The sequence below is a fragment of the Chanodichthys erythropterus genome, chromosome 2, assembly GCF_024489055.1.
Source record: "Chanodichthys erythropterus isolate Z2021 chromosome 2, ASM2448905v1, whole genome shotgun sequence".
Lineage (NCBI taxonomy): Eukaryota > Metazoa > Chordata > Actinopteri > Cypriniformes > Xenocyprididae > Chanodichthys > Chanodichthys erythropterus.
In genome coordinates, this window is record NC_090222.1 from 33,170,521 (window position 1) to 33,188,752 (window position 18,232).

At 39.4% G+C, this 18,232-nt stretch overlaps 1 protein-coding gene across 2 annotated transcripts in view; it reads right to left on the reverse strand.

The window, feature by feature from the left end:
• Positions 1–18,232, reverse strand: part of oxr1a (oxidation resistance 1a) — a 196,086-nt gene that overhangs the window by 160,329 nt on the left and 17,525 nt on the right. For both annotated transcript variants that reach the window (XM_067410617.1, XM_067410632.1), the window contains exon 2: positions 16,741–16,806. In XM_067410617.1, the coding sequence (XP_067266718.1) occupies positions 16,741–16,757 (17 nt within the window). In that variant the 5' untranslated portion in view covers positions 16,758–16,806. The remainder of the gene's footprint in view (positions 1–16,740; positions 16,807–18,232) is intronic.

Genomic DNA, 18,232 nt, shown 5'->3' on the forward strand with positions numbered 1-18,232 from the left:
TATTAATTTTTAAATGTTTATTTTTTACTGTATTTTTAATCAAATAAATGCAGCTTTGGTAAGCAAAAGAGACTCATTTCAAAAACATTTAAAAAATTTTAATGACCCCCAAAATTTTGAATGCCATAAACACATATTTACACAAAAATAAATATTTTATAAATTAATAAAATTATTATTTTATTACAAAGACAACTTCTAATGTTATAAACAGTTTTCCACAAAAAACATAATACAATTAAATTTTCATAACCATTTTCCATCCTTTTCTCAAAGCCATACAATTAAAGGTGCATTATGTCGTTTTTCGTCCGCTAGAAGTCACCTATTCAAAACAAAGGCGTAGCTTGATGACGCCAAGTTTGAGCACGGAATCTTGGGACATGTGGTCTTCACCTCACAGCTGGTGGAAAAGAATTGGGGTAGGACTCAGGCAGAAATCATGTTCATGGATGAGATTATTAACGTGACTGTAGTATGAAGCAGAGCAGGGCGAGTGATGTTGGAGTTGAACGATGCCGCTGGAGCGATTGATCAGAGATGAACGCGATACACACCTCAGCAGCGGAACTTTTATTATGCCACAGTCGCCACGTCCGGTCATGAGTATTAGGTAACACAGCTCTGTTTAGATACACTTGAATGTGTTGAAAATGATGTTATAACGTTACTCTGTGCGTTCACTCGGTGGCTGCTGTGAGACACTAGTTGCACACTGCAGTAAGATAGATCGATTTTAGACTATCATATTAAATGCTGGGTGGCTTGTGTTGATAAATGGCATGCAATTAATTTTAAAATGTATTGTATGATGAAGAAAATTCTGTATTACTGTTACTAAAAATAAAGCTGCGTCTGATTATGCTTATGTTAGCTACTTGACAGAATAGTTGCTGCGTCCCAATTCGCCTACTTATACTACGTCCTAAAAGTATGTACTGTTTTTGTAAAGAAAAAGTAAATACTTTTGAGTGTGTAGTAGAAGAGTATGCAAGTTTTGGGACATACTACCTCGTCATAACTGCGTCTTTAACGGACGTTCTGTTGCTTAGTTACTCAGCCTGTAACTGTTTAAACTACCCTGTCAATCATCTTGTCACAGTTAAAATCCTCCAAATTGAATTACATTTATTTTCCTACCGTTTCGGAGAGAAATGTAGTCGCACGTTGATCTGCCACTCATGGGTCTTTCATGCAGAGAACTCTCCTCATCTTTGCATAATGATGCATTTAAAAGTTAATGACCAAACACATCGTTATAAAAGTTCACAATGCTGTTGCAGATGAAATATAATGTGGATAACATTTAATAAATATCTTTTTGTCAGGTTAGACACTGCTTATTAATCATTCAAGCCCCTTTATCTTAACCGTCGTACCTCGCACGTCCGTCATGTTTGTAGTTTTTAAACACTTTTTATTAGTATTTGTAGTTTTAATCGAATCCTCGTCCACAGCGCAATGTGTTATGGGCAATATTAGCCGTTAGAAGTGTGCACGGATCTGTACTTCGAATTCTAACTGGAAAAAGTACACCATCCGGGTATCTTTGGAATACTCATTTCAACATACTACGATTTGGGACATACTAATTCTTTTTTCGAATACTATTTAGGACGCATAGTATGCGAATTGGGACGCAGCAAGTGTTTTTCTCTGAGGCATGGTAAAATATGGCACTCGCAAAAAAATCAAGAAAATTAGATTTAAACAATAAGACTAAACGTGTTGAGCTATATAACAATCATTAGTTTTCTGTCTATAAATATATAAAACAGTTGTTCCCTTGTCTAATAAAACATGTAATATATTAAAGTGTCTATGGTGTTTCCATGGTTTCATCAAAATAAAACCGGAAACTGAGGTTAACGCAGTTATGACGCCATTGACAGGCGACTCCCGGACACATCCTTGGTTAAAATAGCAATTTTCTCACGATTTACAAATAGTAGGAAACATTAGGAATATTGTAAGTACTTAACTGAACAAAATATATAACACTGGCCTTTTTTTGGGGGGGGATATTTTACGCAGAAATCTTACATATTGCAGCTTTAATTAGTTTTTATTTGTGCTGTGAATTTAAGACGTTACGTAAACACCCGCTATCACATGTGAACACTGCTGTGCTAAGCAAATGTTTTGTGATAGGATTCCTGTCACTAAGAACATCACTATGTATGCATTCTATCATGTTCTAGAACTAATTTGAACTTTAGTCTCAAACTGATGACGATAGACTCAAGAGCAATCTGAGCAATATCTGGCATGATTCTTTGGGGTCAAATGGGTCAAGACTCATTAAAAGTGCTATAAGCTGCTTTGAAGAAGCATCCGCGAAAAGGCAAGTCGTGAATCACAGTCACTGACCTCCACATCCATTTCCCACGCATCAGATGCTCAGTTCCAAAACCTAGTGAGTGACCTATGTAGACAGCATTGTAGTAGCAGCAAAATCATATGATGCATGTATACACACATACATCACTTATTTAAATAAATGCGCAGTAGAGGATGACTGCCTTGCTCGGATAGGCGAAAGCGGCAGAACATTCCATCACCACATTTTTTCCTCGTCAGCAAATGTTTGTGTGGCAGAGAAATGCAAGGGGAGTTCAGGCCTGTGGCAGGGTTGGGTCATTTAAAGACTTTTAATCAAGCGTCTACTGTAAAATCTGACATGATTTGATACTGAAAGTATAAAAGGGGGGAAAAAAACTGCTGACGCAAGCTCTGAAGAGACACATTTTAAAATGGCCTGACATGTCTGACGAAAATATACTCAACAAGGCTGATGTATTCTGCTCAGCAACTGTGGCTGAAAACAAACAATAAAACGGCACAATTCTACTCTTTCTGGTTATCTGAAGGAATAGTTCACTAAATGTTTTGTCATTATTTACTCACCCTTGGAAGAATGAAGTAGCAGCAAAGGAACAACATAAGGGTGAATAAATAATGACAGAATAAATGACCTTGAAAACAACTGCTGGCTCAAGTAGGAAATGAAATTAGACAATAAATCGCCTCATATGAAGTGTTAATGTGAGGACGCAGGGCTCCTTGGCAACCCATTTCAATAATAGTGCATGATCATGGCAGCTTAGTAGCACCGCCTGCCACAACACCCGCTGCCATACTGTCGGATCAGATGCCAGAATTCATGTACAACATTCTGTCCTTGCAAAAACATCAATTAAAAGTTGAAGGATGAGATAATTGTATATAAAAAATCACGTCACAAAGACAGCAAAATGATCATATTTCATAATATCTAAAAGATATACCTACTATCTACAGAGAAGAATCATTTCTAATCACTAATTGTGTGCTTACTATGTTTCTGGACATTGCGACATGGTAATATTGTGGTTTTCTTTGTGGAATACTATCTAAATGTCACCGATTTGACAATCACAAGGAGTCAATCTGAAACACAAGTTGCATATACAACATCAAGACAACTGTGTATTAAAAACACTTTAATCAGCAGTGCAAATATTGGAATATAATACCCAAATATTAACACAGAGAACAGTGATACATTACAGTCAGAAAGGGAATGTTGAAAATAGCGTTTTGGAATAACCTCTGGCAATGATCAGAGTCTCTTTGAAGTTAAAGTCGCGGCCTAAAAAAATAATCCCATAAAAATGGAGCTTCATATACTGGGGCATAAAAACCACTTCAGTATTTGGCTATAGAGAAAAACAACTGTATCCCAGCACTGAAACCGAGACGTAGGGAAGCTGGAGTCCTTAATAGACTGTGAACAGCACGGTGGTAAATGGAGATGGTATAACGCAAATGGTCATATAAAAACGGTCCTCCTAAATGAATCCAACTCGCCATATAAAGAGCTTTATTGCATCAACGGCTCTGGTACATAGTGAGCTGTCTACTGCCTACATAGGCATCTTAACTGAAATCAACAAACAGCACTGCTCATGCGAGGACATATTAGACGTGACTCACAACTTATTTCAATAGGATTGGGCATCTTGTGATAAGATAACAGCAGCACAATACTCTAACCAGCATAAACACACACAACACTCACAAATATTGGGCAAAATAGTACATTTTAAATTATTTGTAATCAATATTTTTTAGTACTGTATTAATTATATTAATAATTAATGTGGAATGGATTCCCAATACATGCAAGAATGCAGATGCTACCTTGCCAAATTGGAGAAAAAAAATATATCTTAGAAGGAGGCATAATTAAGTCTACTTTTTGGAACAGTGTTCGTGTCATGAGTGCCAGTGAGTCACTCTGAAAAATGCATTTTCATAAGTAGACCCTTTACAAATAAATCAGCAAATCAGAATTACCCTACATTTTCTCACCCCCTGACGACTTTGAAATTATAGCAGCGCTCCCTCGTCTAATGTCTCCAGAGCTTTAAATAAATTCATTGTGGTCTTAGAGATTTTAATATAGGTCAGGGAATTGCAGCGGGAGCTGCGTTCATTTTACAGTGTTTAAAAACCCACCGCTCTGCCCTAAAGATGGAAATGTTCTTGTGGTTGCCAGTTAACTGTTTCATGCTAAAAAGCACTTTCGCTACTACAGATAAAAAAGTATGAAAATAATCAGAGTAACGATAATAATAATAATAATAATAATAATAATAATAATAATAATACAAAAGAACTGTTACATCCTACCTAATAAAGATTTTAAAATCATAAACTATTTATTGGAAGAAAACAGTAGTAATTTTTTACACAAATGACGACAATTTGATTCTGATTTTAAGGTTCAGGCTTCATTTCCATCACAAACACATAAAAACAGTTTTATCAAAAGTTGGTGTACAAAAAGTAGTGTAAAAAAGGACACAAGTGTGTCAGTGAAGAGCATACTTGATATAATATATGCATGATTTGTAAAGACAAAACAAAAATCAAGGTCACTTGTGCACTGAATATTTTCATTGTGCATCATTTGCAATCAAGCTAAATTTGTTAAAGACCAAAAATGAAAATAAAACCTGTATCAAACCTGTATAAAATTCTTTGTTCTGCTTAACATGAAGATATTTTAAAGAATGTTTGTAACCACGCAGATCTGGGGTAACACTGATTCCCATAGTATTATTTTTTTCCTTCTATGGAAGTCACTGGAGCCCCAGATCTGCTTGGTTACAATGTTTAATGAGCATTAGGATAACCATAATTATCCATAAAGTCATGCAGAGCCAAAGCACAATCAAAACAATGTTCTTCCACAAAATGCATGTAGTTTTTTTTTTTTCAACCGGTAGAGAGCCAAAAGTTACATAGTGTACCTTTAAATTATTAAATGAAATTATTATTTTCACACTTTTTGCATGATTTAAAAGGATAGTTCCAGCTACGTCACGTGTGACCATTCCAAGCATTTGTGGTTAAAAAGTATAAAAATTAAAGTATAAAGACCCTTATTCCTCAGCTGGGATCGTGTAGAGCCCTTTGAAGCTGCAATGAAACTGCTATTTGGACCTTCCACCTGGTGAACCCCACTGAAGTCCACTATATGGAGAAAAACCCTGGAATGTTTTCCTCAAAAACTTTTTTTATTTTTTTTTGACTGAAGAAAGAAAGACAAACCTCTTGGATGACATGGGTGTGAGTATCAGGAAATTTTCTGAAGTGAACAAATCCTGTAAGAGATATCCAGTTTAGATGGAAAGGATCTCGTTACTGACGTTACTGTAGCTTTACCCATTAATATATATGGTACTTCCTTGAAAATAAATCCCAGCACAGAGCTACAACAACCAAAACCCTTCACAATAGATAATGCTGTTAGAGAGCTACATATGCTACAATTCACTATGTACAGGGAGTGCAGAATTATTAGGCAAGTTGATTTTCTGATCATATTTTTTTTCCAAGCACATTTTACCAATTCCAATCCACATCAATCTTAATAACTACTATTAATATTGTTTTTAATCATTTATAAGTGATATATAATTGTTCATGAAGGCTGGAAATGAAAAATGCCCTATATTCAGGTGTGCAGAATTTCTTTATAGGCCTTATAGACAGACAGCTTGAGAGTGACTCCTGAAGGACCAGCACCACATCCTCTTGTACCACTGTTTGAAGAATTTATCTTCCAGAATCTGGCAGTAAGGTGTGGGAGTTCACTTTTAGTCCATCTCTTATCCTGAAATGTCCATCTTGCAGGGATGGACTAAATGATCTTCCAAAACTCACTGCTAGATTCTGGAAGATAAATTCTTCAAACAGTGGTACAAGAGGATGTGGTGCTGGTCCTTCACTCTCAAGCTGTCTGTCTATAAGGCCTATAAAAACCCAGTCTTCATGTATTTTATAACACTTCAGCTTGTGATTCTTATTAAGAGCGGGTCATTTTTTAGGATTCTTCACCTAACCTAAGTCTCTGAGATCCTGACACCTCACACTTCTGAAGACTCCAGGTAGGTTTCAGTACTGGGAAATGGTGGCGCTGGAGACTAAAGGGTTCCTGATGGTTTCACACTTAATTCTTCACCTTAATTCTTAATTATTTTGCAGTTAACGTGTCTTTTCTTCTCCAGCTGTTTTTGTATGACCCCGCTGACCCAATGAGCATTTCACTGTCCAATGGTCATGCTTTAACTTTGCAATTTCTAGTATTACATTAGTATTGCGTCCTTCTCATGAGTATTTAATTATTTTTTACTTTTATGTCTGAGTTAAATCTCTTTTTTGGCTCATTTTATCTGTAACAGAAAACCTGCCTAATAATTCTGCACACCTGAATATAGGGCATTCTTCATTTCCAGCCTTCATGAACAATTATATATCACTTATAAATGATTAAAAACAATATTAATAGTAGTTATTAAGATTGATGTGGATTGGAATTGGTAAAATGTGCTTGGAAAAAAAATGTGATCAGAAAATCAACTTGCCTAATAATTCTGCACTCCCTGTATTAAGCATATACTATAACATGCTGGCTATGAAACTGAGACAAAAGAGTCTGCTATATTATTCAAAAACAAATTGAGATGTAGCATAATAAACATTGCTGTGAAAAAAAAATTCAAAATGACTTCTGTAATGCACGTACAGTATACAATGTTTGACACTGTTAGTAGATAATAGATAACTAGTGAGAGTATAAAAGTGTGTGTGTGTGTTAATTTATAGTTGAAGAAACAATCGCATGTACTGTATCTCCACAGCACAGCAACTAAAAAAGCAGATGGATGATTCAACATGCAAGGACCCTAAAATGTCGAGAAGACACACTGAACACCGAAGTAAACATCTTAAACAACAAACAGATCAGACAAACACTGTCAGCTGCCAGTGGTGTCGTCAGTCACATATATCAAGAGCTGAAGGGTGTACGTTCATGTTAGGCTGCTTAGATAAACAAGAAAAAACATCCATCGTTGGCCATCATGTCTTTAAGAGCTGTCTGATTCTGTGCATATTATTCACTGTCGGGAAAGTGAATGCTGCTGTCAGTCAAATCAAATAAAAACAGAATTTTCCTCCTTTTTTCTCAATTTTGTGTGTATTTGTGTATGGTCCTGTTAATATTACTGTATTTTTGAGCCTCACAAGAATTTCAATGCCCAGTTTTCCCCAGCGTTAACTGTGCAAATGACAAATAAATGTCTCTTGACTTTTGAATTTATGCATGTGTTTATATTGTATGTGTTTAATGGACTAAATCCTGCTGAATTTTGGAGTTGATCAGACTACACATATGTTTACTTTCTGTCACTTGACAACTTATTGGCCATGAAAGTGCATTTTGCATTATTTTAATTAATAATTATTTCTTGGTTATTTAGCCTTTTTTTCCCTTTTCACATGATAAACAGCAAAGATCACTCTCTGACTTACTTGCAGTGTAATGCACAAGATGAACCTACATGTGTCGCAAAAACGTTAAGAGACATTGTGTTTTTCTTTTCATATTTTTTATTTTGGTGGCTTTATGTAAAGAAATGTGTGTAACCACAGGAAGTTCTGGAGGGAAAAAAGATTGAATCACATGTCTCGGGGCAGATTACAGTTCTCACAATTCAACTTAAACAAAACCTAATGTGGCAATTCCTAATAAAGTTAAAGGCCTTTATTTTATTTACTCGTCAAAGGCAGTTTTTACTCGCATGTGTCATGATCAACGTCTGTTCCTGTCACATCCCGGACTACATTTCCCATGATCCTCCATTGCTTATCACCTGCACTCACTTCACAATCACTCCACACTAATCACCACACCCAGCTGCACATCATTACCAGGACTATAAAGGACTCACACTCACACCACCAGTTTGCGAAGTCTTGATTACTCTGTGTGTCAATTCTAAGCGTTTCCCTGTGATTATCCTGTTTCCCTGTCTGTTCCTGTTCCTGCCTTTGACCCTTGCCTTGCCATCCTGTTCTGTGAATGATATCTGCCAGCCCTGATCTTCTGCCTGTATCTTGACCACGATTCTGCCTGTCCCTCGCTGTTCCTGTTTGCTCCTGATTGACCCTGCCTGTATGACTACGCTCACTTCTAATAAAACGCTGCATTTGGATCCCCTACCTGAGTCCCGCCTTCGTTACAGAAGACTTCGCCATACCCAGATCCAGCAGCTTCGGTGAGCATGTCCAGCCTCAGCATGGACCCAGCATGGTGTCTCGTCAGCCTGCGTCAAGGTAACAGTACTCTCGAGGCACATATCCAGAAATTTTTGGGGATTGCTAATTTATCTGATCTGCCGGACCACGCCCTCATTGACTTCTTTACCTATGGATTAAACGAACCATTAAAGAACTGCTTACTTACCAATGGTCCCCGAGGGTCGCTCATGGAATTTCTGGACTTTGCCCTGTTCACTGTCGGTTCACTTTTTACTGTGGGTATCGCAGAGGAATGCGACACCACAGTGAATCACGTCATGGCGGCCGCTAAAGAGAACACTCACAAAATGGCGGCCACCACAACAACATCACATCACGTCTCCGCTGATCGCCCAGAGCAACGTCACGTCTCCGCTGATCGCCCAGAGCAACGTCACGTCTCCGCTGATCGCCCAGAGCAACGTCACGTCTCCGCTGATCGCCCAGAGCAACGTCACGTCTCCGCTGATCGCCCAGAGCAACGTCACGTCTCCGCTGATCGCCCAGAGCAACGTCACGTCTCCGCTGATCGCCCAGAGCAACGTCACGTCTCCGCTGATCGCCCAGAGCAACGTCACGTCTCCGCTGATCGCCCAGAGCCCGTTCCAGCCAGTGTATCCGTTCCCGAGCCCGCTCCAGCCAGTGAGTCCACTCCAGTCCAGCATGCTTTCCCTGTCAGTCCTGTGATGGCCAAGAGGGCTGTCTTCACTTTTTATGTCTTGGCTGTCATGCGTGCGTGGAGGATGTACTCGAGCTCTATGGACTTGGGAGCAGTCTGCCAGCCCGAGCCCGCTGTTGTCCCAGAGCGGCCCGCTGTTGTCCCAGAGCGGCCCGCTGTTGTCCCAGAGCGGCCCGCTGTTGTCCCAGAGCGGCCCGCTGTTGTCCCAGAGCGGCCCGCTGTTGTCCCAGAACGGCCTGCTGCCGTCTCAGAGCAGCCGTTTGCCCCGCTGGCCGCTTCGCTCTCAAGTTCGCCGCTTGCAACGCACTCAAGTTCGCCGCTTGCAACGCACTCAAGTTCGCCGCTTGCAACGCACTCAAGTTCGCCGCTTGCAACGCACTCAAGTTCGCCGCTTGCAACGCACTCAAGTTCGCCGCTTGCAACGCACTCAAGTTCGCCGCTTGCAACGCACTCAAGTTCGCCGCTTGCAACGCACTCAAGTTCGCCGCTTGCAACGCACTCAAGTTCGCCGCTTGCAACGCACTCAAGTTCGCCGCTTGCAACGCACTCAAGTTCGCCGCTTGCAACGCACCTCAGCTCTCTGGATGCGATGGACAAGATGGCTGTTTCGCCAGTGCCTACGGGCAAGATGGCCGCCCCTTTGGTGTCAAGGAACATAGGGGGTGTTCCAGCCATCGAGTCCGCTCCAGAACCTGTGCTACTTGCCCTGCCAGCGCCCCACGAGCTCCTTGTCCACGAATCGACCATGGCCACCGTTGATTTCCCCAAGAACTTTTTGGGGGGGGCCATATACCAGAGGGTGGGGAGCTTGTGGGTGGGGACCCTGCACGGCCGCAACCATCAGCGTGCTCCGAACTGCTAGGGCCGCCCATGGACTATAAACCCCTATGGCCATTAATGGACTGTAGGCCACTAAGGCCATGTATGGACTCCGACCTACCGTGGCTGCTCAAGCCGCCTGACCTGCCGTGGCTGCCTATGCCGCCTGACCTGCCGTGGTTGCCTGAACCACCCAATCTACCGTGGCCGCCCAGGCCACCTGACCTGCCGTGGCCGCCCGAGCCACCTGACCCACCGTGGCTGCCCGAGTTCCAGGGGCTGCATTGGAGATCCCGTTCCTGGCTGCTACTAGATCTCCAATGCACCCACCCCCCTCCCTAGCTGTTCCTTCACGTCGCGAGGACGCGCCTTCCGGGAGGGGGGCGTTATGTCATGATCAACGTCTGTTCCTGTCACATCCCGGACTACATTTCCCATGATCCTCCATTGCTTATCACCTGCACTCACTTCACAATCACTCCACACTAATCACCACACCCAGCTGCACATCATTACCAGGACTATAAAGGACTCACACTCACACCACCAGTTTGCGAAGTCTTGATTACTCTGTGTGTCAATTCTAAGCGTTTCCCTGTGATTATCCTGTTTCCCTGTCTGTTCCTGTTCCTGCCTTTGACCCTTGCCTTGCCATCCTGTTCTGTGAATGATATCTGCCAGCCCTGATCTTCTGCCTGTATCTTGACCACGATTCTGCCTGTCCCTCGCTGTTCCTGTTTGCTCCTGATTGACCCTGCCTGTATGACTACGCTCACTTCTAATAAAACGCTGCATTTGGATCCCCTACCTGAGTCCCGCCTTCGTTACAGCATGTGTCACTTGCAGAGTGTGAATTGTGGACTCCTAGTGCGCAAGACCAAAATCAGCTCCCGATGATTGCAAGTGCCTCCTGCAATCTGAAAAACACACTCAGAATAATTCACAGACCCATCCCCTTTATGCTAATGAACCCTCTCTTGCGAAATCAAAATCACCCTCAGGAAAGGAAGCTGCAGGGGGTCAAACAGTAATCGTCTGAGCTCTCCCCACATCTCTGCGATTTTATCTCAGAATTCCAAAATATTCCCAATGTCAATCAGGATATCTGTGCGGCACTGTAGGTCATTCTGCCCTGATTAGAACATTGTGCCTTTGGAGAGGACTGAATATCACTTTATGGCTTATGTTGTCCATAAGAAGAATGTCTTCTGCATATACAACTAATCAAGTGTGGGCTGTTGATGTCAGTGCCCTCTTTGGCAAGGTTAAGAAGTTTGATTTGTGCTCACATTACACATGAGAACAGCGTGGTGCTGATTGCTGCTGTCAATGTCACATCTGTGATTTGTCTTACATCAATTTTGCTTTTGACAACAGCGGCAGGTCTGGAAGGAACAAAAACAATGAGTAAGGATCAAAGAAAATATCTAAAAAGGTAAAGTTTAGGTATATACTCCCTTGTGTATTTAAACCTCAGTGTTTCTTGTGTTCCTTGTCAAGTATTGTCCTTCTTAGATGTACTGTTTGGTGAGCTCATTCTGTTCCTGGCTCTTTGTTCTCCGTGTTTGATTTTTTTTTTTTTATTATTCTGTTAATAAAATTCAGTGCATTTGGATCTGAGTTTCCCCCTATGTTACACAAGTCAGTTTATCTGTCACAACAGTATAATGTAAAGTACGAAACATTCATAATTATTTTTTAAAAAATTAATTAATATAATTAATTATAATAATTACAATATATTTTATATAATAATAATAATAATTATAAATTATGCAATTATAAAAAATATTCATAATGTCGAAAGTAATGCAAATATAAATATAGGAAAAAATAGCATGCACAATGAAATTTCTAATTAAATATGCAACATCCAAAATAATATACCATATCATTATTATAATATAAATTTGACTTTAGACTTTAAATTCAGAAATTTTTAATTCTGTCCATTGCATACGTCTCTGTTATGAAAATAATGGTGCAAGTCATTAGCTGACATTTTTGTGTAAAATTAAAGGGAACCTATTATGCCCCTTTTCACAAGAAGTAATATAAGTCTCTGGTGTCCCCAGAATGTGTCTGTGAAGTTTCAGCTCAAAATACCCCACAGATCATTTATTATAGCTTGTCAAACTTGCCCCTATGTGGGTGTGAGCAAAAACATGCCGTTTTTGTGTGTGTCCCTTTAAATGCAAATGAGCTGCTGCTCCTGGCCCCTTTCCAGAAGAGGGCGGAGCTTTAACAGCTTGCACTTCAGTTGCTCAACAACAACAAAACTAGAGAATCTCACGCAGCCAAAATGACGACTGTCAGTAACTGTGTTCAGCCTTAATTCAAACCAGAGTCGGACACTGATGGAGCGACTCAGAATGAAGTTACAACTTACAACATTTCTGAATGGTTAATGGATACATTTTTTTTGGAGTTGATTCAACTTATTGACTAGCATGTGCTGTCATGTTCATCTTTTATGCATATCCAGTGTTGAATTGACCCTCGTTTGTGAAGCAGCCCGGCGTAAAATGACGCCATGGCAACAACACTCTACACAACAACTTTTCTCTTCCCTAAAGCAGCCCAACATGGCCTCACCCCTTTGTTGTGTGTTCCCGGGAGCAGGGTTTATGTAAATTTTGGGGTTAGTGATGTCACCAGCCCGGGAACAAGCTCGTTGCAGTCCCTACCAGCTGTTTGTTGTAGTCCTTAAAAGTGATTTCTGTAAAAGAAAATATCTCCCTTTGCATTGAACTTCGAGCATCATAACTTTGCAGATGTTGTTTGTGCTCAAACAGCAACATTACACACTAACTAAAGTTAAAAAAAGGACCCCTTTAACAATCATATCCAAAGTTTTCTTTTCATAAGTAAAAGGTTCTCAGAGACATTAATATCCATTTCCATTCTTAAAACGCCATTCAGCCAGACAATATGACATGATCCTGTTTTAGACAGCATCACACCTGTTCACTGAGTCCAACTTATTCCAGTATCCATTAATATCATGACAGTTCTCGCCGAAAGCAATTAAACCCTTTATGTGACAGCTCAGTCTCTTCATCATAAAAAGGACGCTTCCTGCTTCAGCAGCAAATCATTGGAGTCTACTTCATTCAGTGTGCAGGAATCATACAAGAATACAAAAATAAATGAAGCTATAATATGATTTGTCTCAAAACAGACCTGGAGGGTGAACCTTCTTTGCATTACAAGGTCAGCTGTATATTTGCAGGATTTTAAGTGACACTATAGCTACAGGAGGTCAAGATGATTCCGGTGACTGCAATGTGACGACTGCGTAATGAGAGCAGGGCCCGGGGCCTCGGTGGAAGGGTTTAGCTCTTACTGCCCGAGCCCATTTTGAAACATAAACATTGGTAAGTCTAATTAGAGGAAGCCTTATCTGCCGCCCAGAGCGCATACGCATTACTGCAACCTCAAAGAGAACTACAGCTCGTTTTTCATGAGAAGACTGATGGCAGGGCAACATTTTTAATGAGCTGCTCAGCCTGTAATGCATTTAATAAACAATCCAAGCGATGAAGGATTCAATTTAGCCGTGTTCCTGTTACGGTTTAACAAGGGCATGCAAACATAAGCCATTAAACTGCTGATGAAAACCCAAACCTTAACAATAAAAGTGCTCTATATTGGATGCAGACTGGTTCAAAACTATGTGCTCATAGCCTTAATAGTGTCGGATAGCATTGTCATTTCAGTATTAGGGTCATTACCCAGGTTTCCATCAACATATTTTTATGAAAATTATGGGATAATGCATAAAAAATGCTGGATGGAAATATCAAGATAACAAGGAATGCGATGGAAAAGCATTTATCAAATACATTTTTCAAAAAAAAAACAACACAAAAAAAACACAGTTGTAAAAGTTGTAAAAAACAAATGTATTTAATTACAAGCTAAAACTTGTGAGCTGTTAAAATGGAAATGTTGTATCTAAAGTCACCCTATCTGTTGTCTAAATGCATGTTGTTGAACTTATAGCAAACAATTCAACCATGCATGTTTCATGTTTCAACAGTCACTTAGATATTTATGGAAATTTCTACAAAAACAACAAACTTTCACTATTAACAGCTAATGGAATATAAAGCAATGAGAGCGTAAAAACATTCTGACAAGCTTCAAATATGTATCAAAGAAAAATATAAGAGTCTAGATAAAAGATTTTTGCTTCAAAAGTGATACACACAGTATGCACACGAAATATGCATCTTTCTTCATTCTTTCTCTTGGATTAATGCTGCCCAAACTCAGTCAGTCAGTCAGAATGGGTTACAGGGCTGACCAACAAAAATATCACATCCAGAATGTCAAATGAACATCTCATAAGAAATATGTTCGGTTATAATCTCTTTTATGACAAATATGATCAGTGTTAATTAGTAAGTAGGCTGAAATCTGTACTGTGCATTCAAAAACGTACTATTTTGTGCATAATGTGATTTCCTGGGGTCACAGTCTCTCAACACAGATTTTGTCAATTTTCTTTATTTCCATGAGCTACCAATTACATTTGTTTGTGGCGTCAAACTCAGTGTGTGTGTATCTGCACAACGACCCACAAGAGGCATATACAGATTCAGTTAGATGAGTCAAACCTGGCTTTTGACATTCTGAAAACACAGCTGCAGTGGAAATTAATTTCAGAGGGAATATACAGACTGATTGAAAGAAATTTCAAATGGTCAAATCTCAGTATACAATGTTTTATCATAAAATCCAGCTCTTTCAGGCGGAAAAACAACTGCCGATCATGTGTTAACATTTCAAAACATAATAAAAGATGTTTTGGTGAGGGTTAGTTCACCCAAAAATGAAAATTCTGTCATAAATTACTCACCCTCATGTCGTTCCACACCTGTAAGACCTTTGTTTATCTTCGTAACACAAATTAAGGTATTTTTTTTATAAAATCCAATGGCTCAGTGAGGCCTGCATTGCCAGCAAGACAATTAACACTTTCAATTCCCAGAAAGCTACTAAAGACATATTTAAAACAGTTCATGTGACTACAGTATTTCAACCTTTATGTTATTAAGTGATGGGAATACTTTTTGTGTGCCAAAAAACAAAATAACGACTTTATGACAAAATCTAGTGATGGGCGATTTCAATACACTGCTTCATGAAACTTCGAAGCTTTACACATTTTTTGTTTCGAATCAGTGGTTCAGAGCATGTATCAATCTGCCAAAGTTGCCAATCACTGAAATCACCAATCACTTGATATTGTCATAACATCGTTATTTTGGTTTCTTGGTTAATTATCTTGCTGGGAATGCAGGCCTCACTGAGCCATTTTTATGAAAAATGAAAAATATCTTAATTTGTGTTCCGAAGATGAACGAAGGTCTTACGGGTGAGGAACAACATGAGGGTGACTAATTAATGAGAGAATTTTAATTTTTGGGTGAACTAACCCTTTAACTTCAATGAAGGATAACCTCAGACTAGACAGGAAATTTTGAGTTTTGAATCCTACAATATGTTTTTATAGTACAAAGGACAAAGGCTTTAAAAAAAACAAAACAACAACAACAACAAAAAAAAAACTAAGAAATTGTGACAAATGTAGGCCTATGGGTAAACCCTACGTTCAGAAAGTGTCAGGAAACTTTTTACAATCTCAAGTAAGTGCATTTCTATTAACGTGAGTGATTTAGGGTGCGTTCACACTTGTAGTTCGGTTCGTTTGGTTCATTTGGTCTGGACCAAAGAAGAAAAAAAAAAACATTTAGTCCTGGTCCGTTTAGCATTCAGGGTTGCGTTTCCCAAAGCGAACTATGGTTGCAAGTTCCGTTGTTCAATGGGACTTACGACCATGGTTAACCAACAATGCTTTCGGGAAACGCACCCCAGATTGGCAATTTTATCACCGAACCAAAAGATACCAAACCTAAAGACATAGGGATGCATTCACAACCTGATTGGTCGGATTTTATGACGCATTGCCTATTTTGAGACGGAACTTACCGAACATCCAAAACAATGCTGTTTGCTGAGGTAAATGCGCTCGTTGTGTGTGTGTAGCGGGGCGTAGCCTGCATGTGATGGTATTTTGGCCAGCTGGGAACTCGTGAAGAGCTTATAAAATGTGTAATGTAGTCAAAACAGCGGCGGGAATCCCTCCGTCACACACACAAACGATGTGCTGGGTGGAGATGCGTCTGATGCCTGTGATGGGCAAACTCGCGACGATAACAAGAAAAAACCGACATGCGTGAGGATTGTCCTTTTTAGGGTCTCTACTTCCTGTTTTTGGTTCGTTTACATGTCTTTGGTCCGTGTTGCGTTCATATATCATACGAACTGCAGTTCGTTTGGAAGCGGACCGAGACCCATCTTTTCAGCGGTCTCGGTCCGCTTGTTTGGTGCGCACCATGGTTCGGATGGCAGCGTTCAAATGTTCAAATGAACCGCACTAACAGAGCAATTGCACCAGGGTTCGTTTTAATCGAACCAAACATGACAAGTGTGAACGCACCCTTATTGTGTCCAAGAGTTCATGATTAAAATGATGCAAATAAAGTCTAGCCCTCAAAGTCACTTCACAAAAACAGACAACAAACCACTGTGTCGTATCTGACCTTTTGGTGCTGAACATGTTGGCAGGATGCTTGTCTCTGACTCAGAGGTTTCCTTCTGGGACAAACCTAAAAAAGCAACCAGAGACAGAAAAGACATTAAGAGCAGGAGAAGGTGACCTGAGCCCAAAACATTCCAAAATAAAAACAAAACAACACAAAACCACATTCAGAACAGACTCGAACTTTACAGAAGCTTTACAGTTGCTAAATTAGAAAAAGTCTGTGCTTAGGATCATTGTTTCACCTCACAACAGAAAAATACCACATATAAAGTTGAATACAAAATTATTGCTTTGGACAAATTTACAGATTTGAAAAGTGACCAGAGGATTAAGAACAAACTGGCTGATTAATGTCTGACTGAAGTACATTGAGCTTAATGATCTCAAACGCTCTCATTAAAGGCTTAGTTTAATAGCTTCTCTAAGCTGATGAATAATTCATTATCACACTGGTTGAATGTTGTGAGATGTTTGGCAAGTGTAAGCTGTACTCGATCTAAAGACAGAAGGAAAAGTTTGCAGTCTTCTTCATTTTTTAATTGGGGTAAATTAAAGTGTTGTCAACACTGACAGCCATTATGGATGGAATACTTGATGAATACTGTGCAGTATATTGTATAATGCCTATTTTTTAAACAGTATGTGAAATAGTATGCAGTATGTAAATATAAATACACATTATTATAACATGATGATTCTTCGTGTATAGTTAAAAAGTGATGCTGGCTGAATTCAGAATAGTTTATTACTCTTACTACTTCTGCCATATATTTATATGACAGAAATAGTAGTTTGCTAGTACACTATTCTGAATTCAACCACTAATAGTACTCCCTGTTCTTTGCTACACTGATAATAGGTCAATTTGAGAGCAGTGTATTGTGGGACAGATTATATATACAACAGAAACAGTAGGAGTAGTATGCTATGCTAATCAAAACATTGCCTAAAGCCACATTTTTACTATCTCTGACAAATGACAAGCCAGAAGTAATTAATTTCCAATGTAGAGTAGTATGGGAGCTGTGTGGATTTTCGTTCATATGCGTATTTACTTTAGATGAGTTGAAATATTTGAACTTTGGATAATGGAAAAGGCAGCTAAAATCTCTTTCTCTAGCAAACTGAAAACAAACAAGTAGCTTTCTCAATGTTTCCCATCGGTCACCGTGATTTTGTCAAGTAATACAGTATTTTGTTGATCCTGGAACAACATTCCTATCCGAACTTATCCCTAAAATCAGAGGGAAATGATAGCCTAGTTGAACAACACTGTTGTAGAAGCACCTAACCCAGGTTTTAAGCCTAAACTTGACATAAATGGTAAATTTGTCCCTCAAATCTGATTGGTTGATTGGAATGTTGTCCCAGGAACATGTTGTACTTAGTGAAATCAGGTTCACTATTTCCCATCATCTCTAGGCATTTTTAAGAAAAAAGAAAAAAAAAAAACATGCTGGTTTAAAATTCCAAACATTCTTTTGAAGAGG